The sequence below is a fragment of the Drepanopeziza brunnea genome, assembly GCF_022702325.1.
Source record: "Drepanopeziza brunnea f. sp. 'multigermtubi' strain 214-2 chromosome Unknown ctg13, whole genome shotgun sequence".
Taxonomy (NCBI): Eukaryota; Fungi; Ascomycota; class Leotiomycetes; order Helotiales; family Drepanopezizaceae; genus Drepanopeziza; species Drepanopeziza brunnea.
In genome coordinates this window covers 1,088,045-1,106,063 of record NW_027094076.1, presented here as the reverse complement: position 1 = coordinate 1,106,063, position 18,019 = coordinate 1,088,045, and the positions used below count along the sequence as shown (strand labels likewise).

The window sequence follows — 18,019 nt, the reverse complement described above, 5'->3', positions numbered from 1 at the left end:
GGAGAAAACAGAGTTGCGGGTGCTGCAATAATATAGAAAGACGAGACAACTTGCGCAAGAAATGTAGTAAGATAGATAGCAAAGAGTCCGGCGCTGACAATGATGCATGCCATACTAAGGTTAAGGACATTGTTTTTGTGAGAAATCCACTGAGCCAAGAGGCATAGGAGGTGGCGGCGATGAATGACTCGATAGGAAAGAGGAAAATATTTCAGGCTATATGCAGACGAAGTCAAACCTAACAGGAGGGACGACAATTTTCGCGCTTGATAGATTTGAGCAATATTGGAATTATCTCCACCCCTTTTGAATTCCTATTGTCCATTCATAACTTCAGAATATAGAGAAAGTCTCGCAATCGCTTACCCGCTAGTCCATTCACGCTCGTGGAAATCAGGAAACTTGGGATTCAAAATAATTGTTTGTTAACAGTACCGCTGCAGTCGACCCGGCGCCAAATAGTCCACTGGACTTTGACTGCATCTCTGTCTTGCCAATCATCCTTGAAAATTTCCAATTCCTGATGAATCACACAGAATCCGTTACTCACCATAATCTCTGTAAACCCAAAAGCCATCCTCTTGGTATGATCGTCTCGTAGCGGTATTGCTGTAAGAACCCTCGATTGTGTGCCCTTCTTCAAGAACATACTGACCATTTGGGCGACTAGGCCGGGATGTTCGCGATCGTACATAGGATCTGCAGCTATGATGATCTGCAAAGGTTAGTTGGAACGACTCAGTGAAAAGGAGCCTCTATACCTCGAACTCCTTGGACGGCAACAATGATAGTGCTTCATTTGGCTTCGTCCAGTCCAGTACAGCACCCGAGATGTGGCCGCCCATGCTTTCAATTGTTTCTTTGTTTTTTTCAATGTTGAAGAGCAGGTTCTCCTGAATCTCTTCCAAGTCTGTAAGCACAACACTGGTACTCCAGATTGCCGCCGCAGCCATGCCAACCTGAAAATTCAGCACCCGCTCATACAATAGTATCAGAGTCACGTGGGAGAAGGCGAGGGCCTTCGATGTCGAAGTGCCTCAAGAGTCGTCTTACCAGACCAGTACCAGCACCCAGTTCTAGAACTCGAGAGCCACCCTCTGATTTAGTTACCAGCTCGCTGAGGAACTCATTTCCGATGTACTCCAGCTTCTTCGAGATGACATACGAGGTCCCCCAGGTCTTCAGACCCAGCATATCACCAGTGAGAGGAGGCTCACGAAGGTCCAAGCCGATTTCGGGGTTCTCCAACGACTCGGGAATGACCCATGTCCTTGTCATTTCGCCAGCAGCTAACTTGATCAACACGCCGGGCATGATTTGGTGAAAAGAGGGAGCCCACCTGATCGACCACATCGCTCAGCAACCCTCTTGCTAGCTTCTTGGATCAAAACCTCTTTCTGATCATCGGCCGGGAGGTTTCTACCAGCATCGGTCTTGATTTCTGTGAGCCAATCGAGCTCGCTGGTGATGACTGACATCAGGAAGATGTTGACCGACGCATCGTGTGCGGACTTGTCTACCTCAGCCAAAGAAGCATCGTCCCAAGTTGCTGGATTGATTTGGAGGTCTTTCAGTGCCTCGAGTATCGTATGGTAGGACGGGGCCCTGCGGAGATTGGGAAGCTCCATTGCATGCGTAGCTGGCAAGGAGGTGAGGTTTGAGGTTGCATTTATGTGCAAAGGCCCCAGAACTCGTCCCCCACACCTGTAACACTCCCCATCCACCTGTGGAGTTTAACACGAACGGAGGTCTCAAGAAATAAGACAAAACGCCAACAAGCCGATATATCTATAGATTCCCTATGAAGTGAATCGATATACCTCGGTCTACGTTACCTGTGAGAGACGAATACCTTCCCTGTGACCATCAGAAAAGACTGAGAAATCTAGCAGTGTGGCTAATCAAACCGAGTAAGCGCAAAAGAAAGAGATGAACGGTATAAAGCAGGGAACCGTCGTACTATATATTATATACAATACATGAGTACTAATATATATGTTTATATTTTATCTGTTGGGATGTCGTTGAAGCGAAGAGATTGCTGTCGTCAAGCTGGCCAATCAAGACCATGCTTCGGGCCGGATCACGCCGACCTCGGACATCACCTGATCTCTCTCACCTGGGCTATACATGTTACCATTGAGATTGTATTTATGGACTTGATATGAACTACGTGCTTCTCATAAAGCAAAGATTTGAGATTTCGGGGGTAGGTCAGAAATCACAATGATTCAGGGCATCTTTTTCGCTCGGTTTCTTTCCGAGAAAGGTATGTATGGCTGGCTCATCAGCCTCCTCCTGTGCACGTACGTACATCTCTTAACATATCAAACAGGGACAAAAGTCGTGCACCAAAGCCCCCCAGGCTGCATCGTCGCCGAGCCAGACGTTGATAAAGCCCGGCTCTTCGATTTCGAAGTCCTCGCTGAGTACATCATCCCCCGTCAAGGCTTCTGCAACCGCTTCGTCACCATCTGCTGTCCGGAGAACAAGTACCGCATCCTCGGCCACCCGGTCTGCATTCAAGATGAAAAGTACGCGCGCAATGAGTTCATGTTCAACTTCTGTATCGTCATCGGCGTCGAGGTCGACAAGACGCCTTATGAAGCTGTGGTGCGCAGGCTCGCGACCACGTTTACCGAGATGGAGATCCAGAATGAGTATCTGAGTCAGGAGGGTGTGGCGACTTCGAGCTTGAATGTGAATGCGCAGGAGAGGAGATCCATTGCGGCTTTGATCGAGATCATCAAGGAGGATTTGAATAATTATAACGAGTGCATGATACCCGTTGGTTCGTCCCCTCTGCTCCCTTGCTCCAATATATATCAATACTGATGGAGAGAGAATACAGATGATGCAAATACAATCAACATGAAGCTCTTCCCCGCCCACAGACACCCACCCCCCGTCAAATCCTGGCACGTCCCCATCTCCACCATGAAATTCTCCGTGATCATCGACGACACCTGGGACCTGACCATGAAGAAAGTGATCCAGCAAATCGACGGCATCAAAGACGTCCGGCGCATCGCCCACGACGCCGACGTCGCCCTCGACCTGACCAAAATCGCCCTCCAACACTTGCTGTACTACGACTCGATCCTGCTGCTCGATCTGTTTCTCTTCAGCAATATATACGCCCCGACGCCGGGCGTCAACGACTTCGTAGCGGACAGAGACGGCCTGCAGGACGAGTGTGCCAACTACGTGTACATCAACGGACCGCGCCTGCCGAACTTCTACCTCTGCCGCCTGTTCACCTCGCTCGCGACCTCTCGGACCGTCAAGGAATGGCTGAAGCTGCACATCGATCAAGGCTTTCCCGTCCTCAATTTTGTCGACGTCCGACGCTTCATCCAATTCGGCATCATCAAGGGACTCATCTACCGCGTCCACAAGTACGCCGTCTCGCCGGCCTACGTGAAATCACTGGTCACGGGGAGGAACAAGGTGGGCGGTGCGGATCTCATGCTGAAGTACCTGAACGGGTGTCATTCTTTCGATCAGATCGTGACGGAGAATAACATCGGCGAGCCGAAGATCAGGGAGCACTTGCGCAAGATCGCTGACGTCGATATCATCTACCGGTGAGCGGTCGAGATAGAGATACATACCCCGGGGTCTGGGGGCCGTTGATGCTGTTCGGAGGGCAGGATTCTTCCGACCGCGTATAAAGAAAGGACTCATGCTCCATCCCGACTCAGGCACTCCCAAGCCTTGATATAACCAGCACGGCAATATCATCAGCAAGCAAGTCCCAATCTTGGATTCCAAATCTCAGGATTCCTCTCCCTTTACGAGAAAATATAAAAAGTAAGATAAATAAATACTAGAGCCTAGCTCCGTGTCTGTACATTCAAGCCCACAGCCTTCTGAATTCTTTCGCAGCAGACTCGAGGCTGGTAAACATACGTATGCGACATGCAAATTACACCTGATCTAGAAAACGAATTTTTTTCGGGGGGGGGGGGGGGGGGGGGGGGGGGGGGGGGGGGGAGGAGGCGGTAATCAAACATCCCCCCGCCCCTCCCCCCCCCCCCCCCCCCCCAAAAAAAACCTCAACACAAGCCCCTCAAAACCCCCCAAACCCTCCCAAATGTTCTCCAAAAAGCTGCAGATCAAATCAGACCAAGCGCCACCGAACCCACGCCATATAAAAAAGCGAGCCCCTTCTCCCAGTCGGTCGCATCACGTCATCCTCAGAAACATCTTCGTACAGTACCGTATTCTTCTCATATACACACACACACACACATATACCTACCTTACATATACATATATATATATATACATATATACATACACCGTCCCATCCCATCTCGCCCCATCCTCCCCAAGTCCGGCATCGCGAGCTAGGTAAAGAAGCCGTTAAAGACCATTCATGCCTTGATACTACTGTATCTATTCAAACCGCTATGTAATATGATCTGATATGATAGAACATAACATGCACAGCTCGCCCACCTTTTTCTCACTGCTCCGCTCCGTGCTCGACGTCACGGTAAACATTTCACCATTTCACCATTTCACCATTTCACCATTTCACCATTTCAACGTTTCGTTTCCTTCCTGCACGCCACGCCACGCCGAAACACAAACGCAGACCCAATTAGCCAGACTTTTCCATTTCGCCCATTGTAGAGAAGGAAAAGAAAAAAGAAAAAGAAAAAAAAAAATAGCAGACCTAGCTTCGTTTTCCAGAGATTCGAAAAAAAAAAAAAGGGGGGGTATAAAACCAGACACCCATCCCCCCATCCCCCCGGCCCACCCCCAAAAAAACACAAATCACCGCTACCGGTACCACCACCTCACCCGCCGTTTTACCCGCTACCCAGCCGCCCTCCCTTCAGAGTACCCCCTTTCCACATCCCCGCTAACCCTCTTCATCTTGAACCCCGTAGCCATCTGTCTGAAGTCCGGCGTTCCCACACCGGTTCCGTTTGCGTCACCGATACCCACCCCCTTCCCATTCCCATCCCCAATCCCCCGCCTCGTCGACGACGACGTCGAAAACCTCGCTCGGATCCAGTCCGCCGTCTCCACGCTCTTCCGCGCACTCCGCGCCACGCTCAGCACCCGCGCAAACGGCAGCATATTCGACTTCTGCAAGCCACCTCCCCCGTCGCCCGAGCCCGCGGTGCCCGCGGGAGGAGGACGACCCTTCTCGCTGTTACAAGCCGCAGCCGCCGCCGCCGCCGCCGCCGCCGCCCTCTCTCTCCTGAGGCGGCGCTGCGTGAGCGAGCGTCGGGCGCGACGCAGCAGGTGCCCCAGGTCGTCGAGGCTGAGCGCGATGGCGATGAGCGGGATCGAGACGGCGAACCCGATGCCGAACATGTACTTGCTGACGTAGCCGAGGGGGAGGCCGGCGGCGGGGGGTCCGGCCTCCTCCGCGCTGCTGCTCCGGCCGCCGGGGAACTCGCGGATGTTGATGGCGAAGAAGGCGGCGATGAAGCTCAGCGGGAGGAAGATGATCGTGACGATGGTGAAGACCATGATCGTCTGGCTCTGTCTGGCGGTCCCGGCAGCCTGGTCCCGCGCAAAGCGGGCCTCGAAGGCGTTGGCGTGTTTCTGCTTCAGGTCCAGCATGTCGGTGATGGATTTGTAGATGCGTTCGGCCTGGCGATCCATGCGCTCGATGTCTTTGAGGTGGACATCGATAGTCTTCAGCTGGTCTCGGAAGCGCTTCTTGACTTCCTGCTGGGATTTCTGCTCGTCTCGGTAAATTTCGCTGACGGCATCTTGAAGATCGGGCAGCACGTTCTTCTGGTCGTCGAGGACTTTGGCAATCATATTCAACTCGTCGCGGATATCTTTCGTTTCGGCCAGCAGGTCCGTTTCCTGTCCGATGTCGAGGAGTTTGTCGATGAAAGGCGGATTCCGCATGAGTTCTTCCATCTTGAACTTCTCTTCTTCCCTGTCCCAATTCATGTAGTTGCTTTCGTGTTTTATCTCTGCTTCGGTAGTACCGTGCTCGACGAACCGGGAGAAGCCGTGTGACTTCCGATGGTGTTGCAGCCATACCGAGGCTTGTGCCGAAGCCTCGTTGAATTCCTTGAACAGCAGAGTCTCTCTATCAGTCGCACTGCCGATACTTGACTCGAACATATCTAGGAATAGGTACTCGTCGTCGCCCATCCGATGTCTGTCGAACACGCCGGTACATCGACCCGTGATAATCATTGCCAGGTCGTAGACCGATTTCACAGGCTCCCGGGTCTTGCTATTGATGTCTTCGATCACACTATCTAGAACGTTCAAGGGGTCGTTCTTAGGCTGTTGCCACCTCTGGGGGAAGCTGGTAACAATCAGGTCTTTCCCCAGTACCCACATCCACAATTGGTCGACCATCACGATTTTCGGATCAACTTCCGAGTCCTTTTGATCTTTGCCTTTGAGCTGGTAGCGGTAAACAACCTGGTCTTGATCTCGGCTCTTGGTATCAATGTTGTGGTAGAAGAATTGATCTAATGTGCGCCGGACATGTAGCGATGCAGTGGACGTAGCCAGGTGTGCTCTGATCAACATCTCATCATAGGTCGCAGGCTTGCCCGGATATTGACAAAGTGGAAGCCGCAGAGCTTCAGCTCTCTCAATGGCTTCTTGCATCTCCTGCCGCCGCCTGGTACTTTCGAAGTGGAGGTATGGCATGAATGTGAAAACGTTGGCCTTCGACTGCATAGGCTCTTTCTTACAGGGCATGCTAGGCCGATGGTTTTCTGAAGATGGGTTTCTTCTGCCTACTTGAGGTCAGGCACAATTCAGTGGATAGAATTCAGTACCAAGGTCGACTAGTATTGAAATCGTCAAGACAAATTATCGTTGTCCAATACAATTTAGATGGCTAGAAAATTCCAGAAATGGAGCAACTGCGATGTGCAAACCCACCAAGAGTGTAAATTGCAAACCTCGCAAAACAAAGCTTGGGCTTGTTCCGAGATCTTGCACGAGAGTAAATTGAGATGTATGTTTGAGATAAACTTACGTGGTGTATCTTTGTCTTTACTCGGCGTATCATTCAGCTTCGGCGACTTATTACCTTTCGCTTGAGGCTTCTTCCCCTTCTCCTTGTGAGCACCTCTCTCATGATCCCTGCCGTGAGGAGACTTGGAAAAGTCATTGCTGTCTCCTCGGAACGTAGATTTCCTCGAAGCCGGCTTGGGAGACCCCTTGGACTCGGCTCCATTGATCACGATCCTGGGCGGACCACTCTCTGCTGGTGGATCCGGGGGCTTGTGATGGTGTTGTGGCGTAGATGCTGCTGCTCTTGTCGCACTTTGACAGAGTGGGCGCATAAAATGTGAATGGCTCTGCTGTCCTCGATGTTGATGCGAGAAGGAGCGCTCCAGGGCCTTGAAACCGTCAACATCACTTGCCCCCTCTTCGATGAACATCTTTGTGAGGAGCACTTCGATCCAGGCCATGTTATTGGCTGGGAGATGGATCCATCGGAAGTCTGATGCCTTGTCGTCATTCGGGAGGATCGTCATCTTTGGCTTCCGCGGATTGATCGGATCACGACCATAGAGTAGTTCTGCAAGGTCGTCAGCACCAAGATTGTGTACCCTCCATCGAAGTCCATACCGTAGACTGTTGGTCGCTTGACGCGATTTTCGTTGTGGAAGTTGCCAAAATCCACAATAGTGGCGTTGAATCCATTGCTGGCACCCAACGCGTCTTTGGACATTACTTCCATGTGGTTGAAAGGTGCCAGGAGATTCACAATGTCCTTGTGCCTATTCTGCGCAGCCCGGAGGAAAGGGGTACTCCCAAATGTATCCCGGGCCGCTCTCTTGATATCTTTTCTTTCCAACAGACATTTCACAACGGCCAAGTGGCCTCCTTGAGCCGCAAGGTGAAGGGGTGTCATCCCATTGAGCAGTTTAGCGTTGATGTCCGACCCAGCTCCGAGAAGGATACGAACGATCTTCTCGGATCCGAGCTCGCAGGCGTTATGAAGGGCGGTCCACCCACCATCGCTTCTCGCACTGATCTCGGCGCCATGCCTGAGAAGGAGCTCGACAATGTCGTCCGAATCGCGAGCAACAGCGAGATGCAGACTTGTCTTCCCCCGCGACTCGATCGCGTGTACGTTGGCTCGCGGCATCCTCGACCGCGTGAGGAGAAGCTCTGCAAAATGCGTTTTGCCCGTTGCGCACGCCCAATGTAAGGGCGACCGCCCGAGTTTGTCCTGGCCCTGCTCCCCGTCAATGTATATGTTCTCGTTCAGCAAGAGTTCGATCACCGAGTCACCCCAGTTGCACTGCTTGTCGGCGCCGAGATTGTGTAATACATTTCTTCCTCTTTCGTCCTTCGCGTTCACATCCGCGCCATTTACAATCAGCGAGTTCAAGATGTGCCAGTAATTCATCCATGCTGCCGTCATCAAGGCCGTCCTGCCTTTCTTATCAGCCGTTTCCGCGTTGGCGCCATGCTCCAGAAGCAGATGCACGATGCCAATGTTGTTCCTCTCGACGGCCTTGAACAACGGCGACAGTCTGTTTCCCGTCGCACCATCTGGCTGGGCCCCCTCAGCTAGAAGATACCGTGTTGCACCAATCTTTCCCTTCTCCGCGCTTCGGACCAGGCCGATGCGGAGGAAGTTCTCGGTCAATTGGTCCTTTTTCCTTGCAGACTCGATGATCTGGCGGAGCTTGTCTACATCGTCGTTCTCCGCCGCGCGCAGCAATTGAGGCTCGAGACGCTCATTGTGGTCGGAGGAGCGAGACCTCGACCGCGAGCGTCGTTCGGCTCCTGTCGATTCCATGTCTCGATGCCCAGATTCCCAAAATTTGTGCCTAGAGACCCCTCGGGACTACCGAGTATTGCGCATCGTTTCAACGGGATCCGTTGAGATATCAATATGGATATGTATGGGAGATAGATATAGATATGGATATAGTAGGAAGAGGGTTACAGGAAGAAGAGCGCGGAGAGTAGAATCGCATTGTTGGCAGCATGCAGCCAAGAGATCTTGTATTCCAGGATGAAAGCTTGTGCTGACAGAACAGGCTTTCATACCAAGTTGCCAGAGCTTCTTCCGACGACCGGCGAATCTCAAGCTTCTTGAATCCTGGAATCCTGGAATCCTGGAATCCATCCCCAAGTATCACCCTTCATCTTTTGATAATTTACCGAACATGTCTCCCGGATGCTCATAAAACTAACGGGAGCGAGGGTCTTGCTCGTCTTAGACTCAAGTTTGAAAGGCAAGGAAAGGTAAGTAGAGACTTCGATACTTCCAAGATACTTCCAAATCCAACGACTAAGTTTGAATTAGTCCAAGTACCTGCTCTATTATTCTCTTATATTCGTCGTCCACATTCGCCAAAGCCCGTCCTGAAGTCCTTTGCAAACACACCTGCTGCATCCCCCTAGACTATTCTCGTTACCAAAAAGAAAAAAGCAGAGAAAAAAAAAGAACTGCGTTCACCTCTCCGTCCCTGTCCCAATCCACCTCTTCGGCTTCCTCATCATCACCCCCCCGGCTCCGCCCTCAAAATCAACACTCCCACCAAACCTCCCCAGCAGCTCGAACCCCAGACTCCTATACATCGGCTCGCCCGCCTTACTAGCCTCCAAACCCACAACAACCCCCTCCCCATCCGCCCTACCCAGCACCTCCGCCACAAGCCTCTTTCCAATCCCGGCCCCCTGGAACCCCCCCGCCACAACCACACTCTGCGCATGCCACCGATTCACCCTCTCAGGCCTCCCCACCCAGTGCCTCCTCACCTCGCCCGCAACCATCCCCTCAAACCTCTTCCCCGCCGCCGGATCCGCGCTCCTGTCCCGCCCGGCGAAGAACCGGGTGTAGAGCCACCACGCCCAGCCCAGGACCCAGAGAGAAAGCCGCCACGCGCGCCCAGCGTCGCGATCCATCTCCCGCGCCGGCCCGTCGTCGCCCAGCCGCACGAACTGCACGTAGCCGACGGGCCGCGCCGGCCGCGAAGCCTCGTACGCGAACAGGGTGACGTTGCGCGGCGAGAGCATCCGCGCCAGCGCCCGGTGCGTGAACCCGCGCTCGTAGTCGGCGTAGTACTTTCCCCGGTGAGGGTTGAGGAACTGGGTCAGGGGCGTGTCGTAGTACGTCTCCGCTGCGATGCGACCGACGTGGTGGGCCTCGAAGAGGCGGCCGGGACGGATCAGGACGGGCTCTTGGAGGACGGATCCGGATCGAGATGTGGGCTTCGGGAGTGTTTGAGCTTCTTCTCCAACACGAGACGCCATCTTGATCGTCAATTATCAATCGTTAGTCGAAAGTCGTCAATCATAACCTTTGAGAAGATCCCAAGAAATCCACAAAAGAAGTCGTAAGAGAAACAAATCAAGTCACATAATCTCCTTAATGAGGGAGCATTTATATTTGTAAGCGTTGTGCAACAACGAAACGGTATGAGTCAAAAACAAACGAGATGCCAAGACGTCCATCGACGAAAACCAAACGCCCCTCACGTGAGCTTCCTACCCCCACTTTCCTTTCCCGGATCGATCGGCGGGCTCCGGAAAAATAAAATAAAAAATTATTCCCATCGACCCACACCCGACCCTCCAACGGACAAGAGAATATCTGACTGCCGACCTACCTAGCCTTAGCCTTCTACGCAGATGGGGTGAGTAAACTGTGAGAGAGAACTTTTTGCTTCGCCATGTAACCCATGCTGGAAAACCATACGTAGAGTGACCTAGAAACCAAGAAACCATCTCCACAGCCATCTGCCCGCCTAGATTTCTTTTCAAGAAAGAAGCTAGGTCCTCTCCAGTCCTATCTCCCAAAGTCCTATCAAATCCCAGCTATCAAACCATGGTAACCCGCCTCCAAATTCCCACCAGTTTCCAACCCAGGCGCCCTTACCTCAACCAACACCTACCACCGTCTCCGTCCCTCATCGCTACCCCGTGAGTTGCTTCTCTTCCGTCTTTCATTGCTACCCCGTGACTTGCTCCTCTTCCGTCTATGTTTCTTCTCGTCATCACTGTCACCGTCATCGCTCTTATTTTTGTACTTCCGCTCTCTCGATCGGCTCCTTTCCTTCTTGTGACCTCCATGCTTCTTGCGCTCGTGGCTCCCACTTCTCTTACGTCGGCCTTCGTTGCTCGAGTTCGAACCGCGACGCTCCCGACGCTCGCCGCCGTATGGCTGCTGCTGTCCGTGCTCTTGACGAGCAGGCTGGTCGTAGCCACCTCCAAATTCTCGACGCGGAGGTTCGTCGTAGCCGCGATTTCCGCCGTACTCTTGACGAGGAGGCTCACCGTAGCCACCCCCAAACTCTTGACGGGGAGGTTCGTCATAGCCGCGATTTCGGCCGTATTCTTGACGAGGAGGCTCACCGTAGCCACCTCCAAATTCTTGACGAGGAGGCTCGCTGAATCCTTGTCCGCTGAAACCACCACCACCTCCGTACTCCTGTCTTGGGGGCCCACCGTATCCTCCCCGACCACCTCCGTACTCCTGTCCAGGCTCCTGATATCCACCGCCCCCAAATCCCCCGGGAACATTATACTCCTGGCGCTCGGTCTGCTCAAATCCACCTCCATATCCCGGGCGCTCCTCGCGTCTCTGCTCAAACCGACTACCGTGGCCCTGCTCATCTTGCTCATAGCGCTGATATTCAGTCTGGCGTCCCCCGTCTGGACGTTGCGTCTGCGTGTACTCGGCTTGAGCGTAGTTATCGCCTGCACGACCGTACTCTGTGGTCTTGTGCTGGTACTCACCAGACGAGTTGTAGCCTTGCTGCGAGTATTTCTTGGTCTGAGGCTTCTCGTCGCCATCCCCGCCGAATGCGCCACTCAGAAGAGAGCTGCCCACGCCACCAGCGAGAGCGCCGACGAGGCCACCAAGAGCTCCTCCACCGGCTGCCTCTGAAGCAAATGAGCTAATGCTTTGGTTGGCCGGTTTTTCATAACCTCCTGAAGAGCCACCGTGGCCGCCAGAATGTTTCTTACCGCCCAGTGCGGACTGGAGACCGCCCATCAACCCGGCGGCAATGGCGTTGTTTCCACCCTTTCCACCCCCGGAGGACTTGGCCATACCGAGAGGCTTGCAGCATCCGTGGCCGGTATCTTCGACGCCTGGCTTGTGGTTTTCGCCGTTCAAGACGCCCTGTCTGCTGAGTTGGCCACGGAGCTCGTCCTGAGCGCGACCGCTCATGGATGTCCACCAGTGCTCAACGACCTCAAACATTTGACGACGGCCATCAGAGGCACCGTCTTGACCGAAGTCGCGCTGAGCAGGGTGATGGAAGACGCCGGAGATGATGCGGTTGACTGTGCGGTCAACATCCGCGCGCTCATCGTCCATGCATTGAATAATCTGAGGGACGACCCATTTGAGGACTTGAGAAGCGATCTTTCCCGCTGGCTCGTTGAGGACCTGTCAAGTCAGTAGATGATGCTGCTAGGCGTCTGTCCCACTTACATTAGAGAAATGATCCTTGGACAGCATAGAATGGGTAGGATCTGAACTCTCGTCGTCATTGAAGACAATAAGCTGCTTATCTTTGCTACTCTGGATGATCTCAGAGGAACCAGTGTTCAACTCGTTCTTGATCTGACTAATGATCGGTAGAACGAATGGCGCAATCAGAGAAAACACGAAGACGTTGACCTGACCCTCAAGCTGCTCAATGAGCTCAGGAAGGACTGGCACCTTCTCAATCGCCTCGGTAATGGACAACATAATCTCGTCGTGCCATGCCATGATGGGCTTGATCTCCTTGGCAATCTCTTGCATCTGGATGGTAAACCCCTCGGGCTCAAGTGGCGACACTCGGACCTGGTTCATCTGAGCAGCGGTTGCGTTCGTCTTGAGCTCGTCTGCTTTTGAAGCTTCGTCATTGCCACCGAAGATTCCCTTTGGAATCTTATTGAGAAGATCTTGCAGTAGACTGGTATCACCGTTCGCTTGCTCTTGAATCGTACCCTCGAGCTCCTGGATCTCGCTCTGGGTAGCCTTGTCGGAGACCTCGCCCATAACAGAGTGAAGGAAGTCGACACCACCAAAGGTACCCGTAACGATGGGATAGACCTCAGTTCGGGCGCCTTGTAGACGGATCTTGGTTCGGCGGCCAACGTGAGGGAAGATATCGCGTTCGCCCATCTCGATAAGTGCTAGCTCGGTGTAGTTACTGTGAGCAGAGTAATCCTCCAAGCAATGAAGTCCGGTTCCCAAAAGGCGTAGAGCCTCATAAAGTTCATCCTTGTTCTGGCTTCGATTGTACGAGCGTCCCAGATGGATACACTGGGTAAAGAGCTTGCGGACATGCAGAGCGGAGGTCATGATACCGGCTCGCTCATTGGCAATGTAGTTCTTCAATCCGGTTTGGGGATCAATAGCCAACTCAACGCGCTCATCGACGGGACCCCGAAGTCTCCTATCATATTGTGTAGCATCGATATTATCAGCGTAGTCCTTGGGATTGTCGATGTGATCCTCGGGACGGTAGCAGCCAAGACGCTCGGTGGTCACTTCGAATTCCTTGGTTCCGAAGCCGAAGGTCATGAATCCCAGTACCCACAACAAGATACGAATAGCTTCGGCAGACACGTATTTGACGGTACCGACATCGATTGCCTGGGCTGTCAGGAGAGGGAAGACAAATCAGCTAAACTCGAAAGCTCTTTTCTACCCGACCCGGTGCAGGCAGGCAGACAGGTCGGCACTCACAGTAATCTCGAAGCCAGTTTCCAAAATAGACTCGAGCGACGGACATCTTGTCGAATTTCTTGCCGCCAGCGGCCCGCGACATGAGCAGGGTGAGGAGTGTGTCTTCGATATCGCCATGACGCCCTGAGATGCTGTCAGCCCAAGTCCTGAAGCTCCCGAGATGGGAGGTGGTGGCATGTAATTACAGTTTGACCCCTCTATCTTGGCGACGGATGCGATATTTCCCGCGCCAAAGGCGTGGACAGGTCGTGCGAGAAGCAGCACGAATGCTAGGGAGAGCAGCAGCGTCGTGGAGCTGAAGCTGTAGGACGGCATGTTTGATGTTGTCTTATCATTAGTCGGTAGTGGTCGTAGAACTCTCGGGGAAGAAGAGCTGGAGATGGATGTGGAACGAAGATGACGATGACGATGACGATGACGATGGTGGGGGTTGGAGTTGGTCTGTGATGTCAGCAAGTGCCAAGAGATGCGTGACCTAGGTACCGGTACCGGTACTGTAAAAGTACGGAGCGGAGCAGGAAGCAGAAATACATCTATAAGGTAAACATATATATACACATATATGCATATATATACACTTACAGTAGATACTGTGGAAATGACCACCAGCCGCACTTATTGGCCGTGGATGGAGGCTCTTGGATCAAAAGAAAAAGTCCTTCCCATGCAAGCCGAAAATGTTCATTCTCGTTGGTGCAAAAGTAGGTAGGTACGCACCTCAGCTGACTAGGTGTTAAGCCCTACGAGTTTCCTCGCTTCGTCTGTTTACATTCGACTTGCGACACTGTGTACACACAGCAAGCTAGCTAGCTCCGGCAGGGGGAGGCTCTATTTGGCTTTGGGGCCGGTGACACTCTGACACTGACGCTGGCACTGAACACCGAGCTGACGGGGGACGAGCTTCTGGCTCTTGCGGCAAGGTGGATAGGGAGGTAGGTCGGGAGGTAGTGAGCGAGGTAGGTAGGGAGGTTTATCTGATGAAGGAAGGGGAAATATTTCACGCAAAGCTCTTCTTCTCGACGAGACTCTATCAGCATCCGTACTCACGGATTAGGGATCAAAAGTTGGAAGACGCATATATGAAATGATGCTCCAGGTAGAGAGCCAGAGTACTGGACCGCGACGGTAGTAGCCAGTCTGGCATAGTGTCTGCCGATGACCGAAAACCGTCTTCCACTGATGGTCCTCGTCCTTGCTGGCCCGAGTCCCAGGCTCTCTCTATCTATCTATCTATCTGTCTATCTATCTACCGGGCAGCCATCTCAGCAGATATCAGGTAGCGTCGTCTTACCTCCCTTGCCGGACCTCCGTTGAGTGAGACGCAGCCCACCAACCAGCGCTCTCGGTACTCCCTCACGGCCAGGTCAGGCTGAGTTTGCCAACCGTGGACCCTGTATCAAGGTGCGTTTCCAGGCGAGCGAGCTTCCCACCTCCGCCTATCGTTGCAGGCTTAGGTACCGGTAGTGCTTAGCCTACCGCCTTACAGCCTAAGCCAACCCTCCCCGAAGACACCGGCCGCCGTGATAGAGCCACAGCTGCCAGTTCCCACCCCGGATAGCAGCACAGCACTATAAGTCGCAGGATCAGGTCAGGCGCCCTTCAGGGCTCTGCCCCAGGACCCAGGACTCAGGGCCAAGTGCCTACTGTAGAGACTTTAGATAGCTAAGGTATCAAAACACGACCTCCATCTAATGATATGAAATACCGTATATTTAGTTCTCAAATTGTTTCAAATATTGGCGAGCTGGTTTTCATGTACCAGATCCATCCATTGAACGAACGTAAAATACCCGCCATCCTCTTTTTTTTTTTTTCTTGGGGGTTTGGTTGGGTACCTCTGTAGGGGTGTGGTGGGTGTGGTGCCCCCCCAAACTCGCTAAAGGCACGGCGTTCAGGCTCTGCTAAAAACTCGTGTTCCCCCCAAACTTCCACCTGAAATTTTTCCAACCCGCATCCCCCGGGCTCTCATCAACACTGCAGCAACAACAACACCAACACCAACACCACCACCACCACCACCACCATGGGCCGCGCAAAGAAGTCCGAAGAGAAGCCCAAGGAGTCCAAGGATGGACCAACTCTGCAGATTGATGTTGATCACTTCGTGCGCACCAGAGACTCGGTAAGAGAGAAAGAAATCCTTTCGTGCTCTCATCCCATCCATCTCTCTTACTCCTCCCCCTCTGCCTTTCCTCCTCCATTCGACGCGTCGCATCGCGCCGACATCATCTCTCTCGCCCTCAACCTCTCGCGCATTCCACCAACACAACCACTTCGCTCACGCCCCCCTTCCCATACATCTTCGGATGTTGCATTCCTGCCTCCACGCGACTCGACCGCGATCCTCCACCTCGACGCGCGCGCGCCATTGAGTACATGATTTCTCGACGCGACGGCCTGCCCGCCACACCAACACTGCCAACATGACTGCCACATCCATTACGCTGCAGGCGAATTACCTCAACCAACAGTCGCTAATCTGGTCGCAGGTCGTCAGCGGTCTCGCGACTCTTCAAGATGCGATCCAAACCCTCTCCTCCGCCTACATCAAGCACACCAATACCGTCCTGGTCGGGCACGGCGCCGGTCTCGACGTGGATACTACCCTGGCCAAGCTCGTCGAAAATCCCCTCCTGAAGGATATGGAGGAGAGTGCGGATCGCGCCGCCAGCCCGGCCAAGTCGGTCGTCGTCGCTGCCGAGCCCGAGAAGAAGGAGCGCAAGAAGAGACTGCACGACCCCAATGCGCCGAAACGCCCGCTCACCCCCTTCTTCCTCTACATGAAGACCGCCCGTCCGATCATCGCCAGTGACCTTGGACCAGATGCTGCCAAAGGCGCCGTCAGCACCGAGGGGACCAAACGGTGGTCTGTGATGGATGCTCATCAGAAATATGTTCGTTACCCCTCCGCGTCGTTACAGGTCCCCGATGTACAGGCATACTAACCGTCCCAGCTCTGGGGCAATGTCTACAAAGACAACCTCCGCCTCTACAATGCTCGAATGCACGCGTACAAGCAGGGTGGCAATGTAGCCGCCAAAGACATGACCGACGCTGAAGCTCTTGCCTACGCCGAGGAGCACAACATCGGCATCAACCCCTCCGACGTGCCGAGCCTCGATCCGGCCGCAGCTGTTCCAGAGGAAGACGCCGAAGCCGAAGCCGAAGCCGAAGCAGAAACCGGTGCCGATGCCGATGCCGACGACGAGCCCGAGAAAGAGCCCACTCCTCCCCCCAAGACCCCCAAGGCGAAGAACACCCGCAGAAGCAAGGGCGGCAAGAACAGTACCCCCGCTGCCGCTGCCGCTGCCGCGTCCCCCGAGGCGATCATGCCCCCGCCCAGCGCCAGCAGCATCGGGCCGCCCAAGCCCGCCGAGAAGGAGAAGAGCCCGGAGAAGAAGCGCAAGCGGGGCAGCAAGAAGGAAGAGGAGAAGGTGGTGGTCGAGGAACCGGCAGCCGAGACGCCGAAGAGCGCGCCGAAGCCGCGGAAGAAGAAGACCAGGTCTGATTCGTAAGATGTTCGTTCTGCGGAGTCAACACTTTGTTTGTCCGGTTCTACCGCCTCTCTATGAGCTTTGCTGTTGATGAATTGTCGCGTGCGGTGGGGGGTATCGAGGCTAGGGCTCGGGCTCGTACTTGGGTTTGGGCTTGGGGTTGCAGAAGATGTGAGCTAGACCCTCGATTCTGACGAAAATGAAAGGTACTGAACATGGGACTTGAGACTGGCCTGGCTTGGAACGGAATGGAACGGAATGGACTGGACTGAAACGGCGCTCATGTTTTCTAAATTCATCCATCCATGGCGTAGATAGATACTTACCTATCTACCTACCTACCTACCTCCCTACCTACCAACCTCCTTCCCTAGCATAAATGAATAAATAAATGAACGAACGAAATAAGCCTCTCCAGCAGCTTAAAGCGAGCGACTACCTAACCGAGCAAGCGAGCGACTGACTGACTGAATAAGTAGGTAGTTCGTTAATCCTATACGAACACCATCTCTAAAGGCTATTCATTCATTCATTTAATGCACTACCTACCTACCTACCATTTCTACCTACCTACTACCCACCTACCAACCATTCTACCTCTCTACCTCTCTCTCTCTCAAAAAATAAAAATTCAAAAAATAAAAATAATAAAAGTCTAAGCGTAAACCTTTCTAGCGACCTTAATCCCTTCCTCTCTCTCACTCTCAGGAACGCTGTGTTGATATCACTGAGGATTGAGGATTGAGGCTTGAAGCTTGAAGCTTGAGGCTTGAAGCACAGCATTGGAGATGGGAGGAGCTAGAGAGGGAGGAGCTAGAGAGGGAGAGGAGAGGGAGTTAGAGAGGAGAGGGAGAGGGAGGGG

At 53.3% G+C, this 18,019-nt stretch overlaps 6 protein-coding genes across 6 annotated transcripts; 2 read left to right on the top strand and 4 right to left on the bottom strand.

Moving 5' to 3' along the window:
- Positions 1-409: 409 nt before the first annotated feature.
- On the bottom strand, positions 410-1,628 carry L3040_007431 (uncharacterized protein; the record flags this gene model as incomplete). The annotated part of the gene is made up of 4 exons (XM_007291368.1): positions 410-715; positions 762-959; positions 1,054-1,289; positions 1,340-1,628. The coding sequence occupies 4 exons, from the start codon at positions 1,626-1,628 to the stop codon at positions 410-412; spliced, it is 1,029 nt and encodes a 342-aa protein (XP_007291430.1).
- Positions 1,629-2,226: 598 nt separating this feature from the next.
- On the top strand, positions 2,227-3,591 carry L3040_007430 (uncharacterized protein; the record flags this gene model as incomplete). The annotated part of the gene is made up of 3 exons (XM_007291369.1): positions 2,227-2,269; positions 2,336-2,791; positions 2,852-3,591. The coding sequence occupies 3 exons, from the start codon at positions 2,227-2,229 to the stop codon at positions 3,589-3,591; spliced, it is 1,239 nt and encodes a 412-aa protein (XP_007291431.1).
- Positions 3,592-4,827: 1,236 nt separating this feature from the next.
- On the bottom strand, positions 4,828-8,764 carry L3040_007429 (uncharacterized protein; the record flags this gene model as incomplete). The annotated part of the gene is made up of 3 exons (XM_007291370.2): positions 4,828-6,737; positions 6,983-7,531; positions 7,582-8,764. The coding sequence occupies 3 exons, from the start codon at positions 8,762-8,764 to the stop codon at positions 4,828-4,830; spliced, it is 3,642 nt and encodes a 1,213-aa protein (XP_007291432.2).
- Positions 8,765-9,426: 662 nt separating this feature from the next.
- Positions 9,427-10,227, bottom strand: L3040_007428 (uncharacterized protein; the record flags this gene model as incomplete). The annotated part of the gene is made up of 1 exon (XM_066154862.1): positions 9,427-10,227. One exon carries the CDS (start codon positions 10,225-10,227, stop codon positions 9,427-9,429), a length of 801 nt encoding a protein of 266 aa, XP_066010752.1.
- Positions 10,228-10,864: 637 nt separating this feature from the next.
- Positions 10,865-13,978, bottom strand: L3040_007427 (uncharacterized protein; the record flags this gene model as incomplete). Its single annotated transcript, XM_066154861.1, has 4 exons — positions 10,865-12,370; positions 12,416-13,575; positions 13,664-13,786; positions 13,849-13,978. 4 exons carry the CDS (start codon positions 13,976-13,978, stop codon positions 10,865-10,867), a joined length of 2,919 nt encoding a protein of 972 aa, XP_066010751.1.
- Positions 13,979-15,686: 1,708 nt separating this feature from the next.
- On the top strand, positions 15,687-17,178 carry L3040_007426 (uncharacterized protein; the record flags this gene model as incomplete). Its single annotated transcript, XM_007291372.2, has 3 exons — positions 15,687-15,785; positions 16,153-16,557; positions 16,618-17,178. The coding sequence occupies 3 exons, from the start codon at positions 15,687-15,689 to the stop codon at positions 17,176-17,178; spliced, it is 1,065 nt and encodes a 354-aa protein (XP_007291434.2).
- Positions 17,179-18,019: the final 841 nt, after the last annotated feature.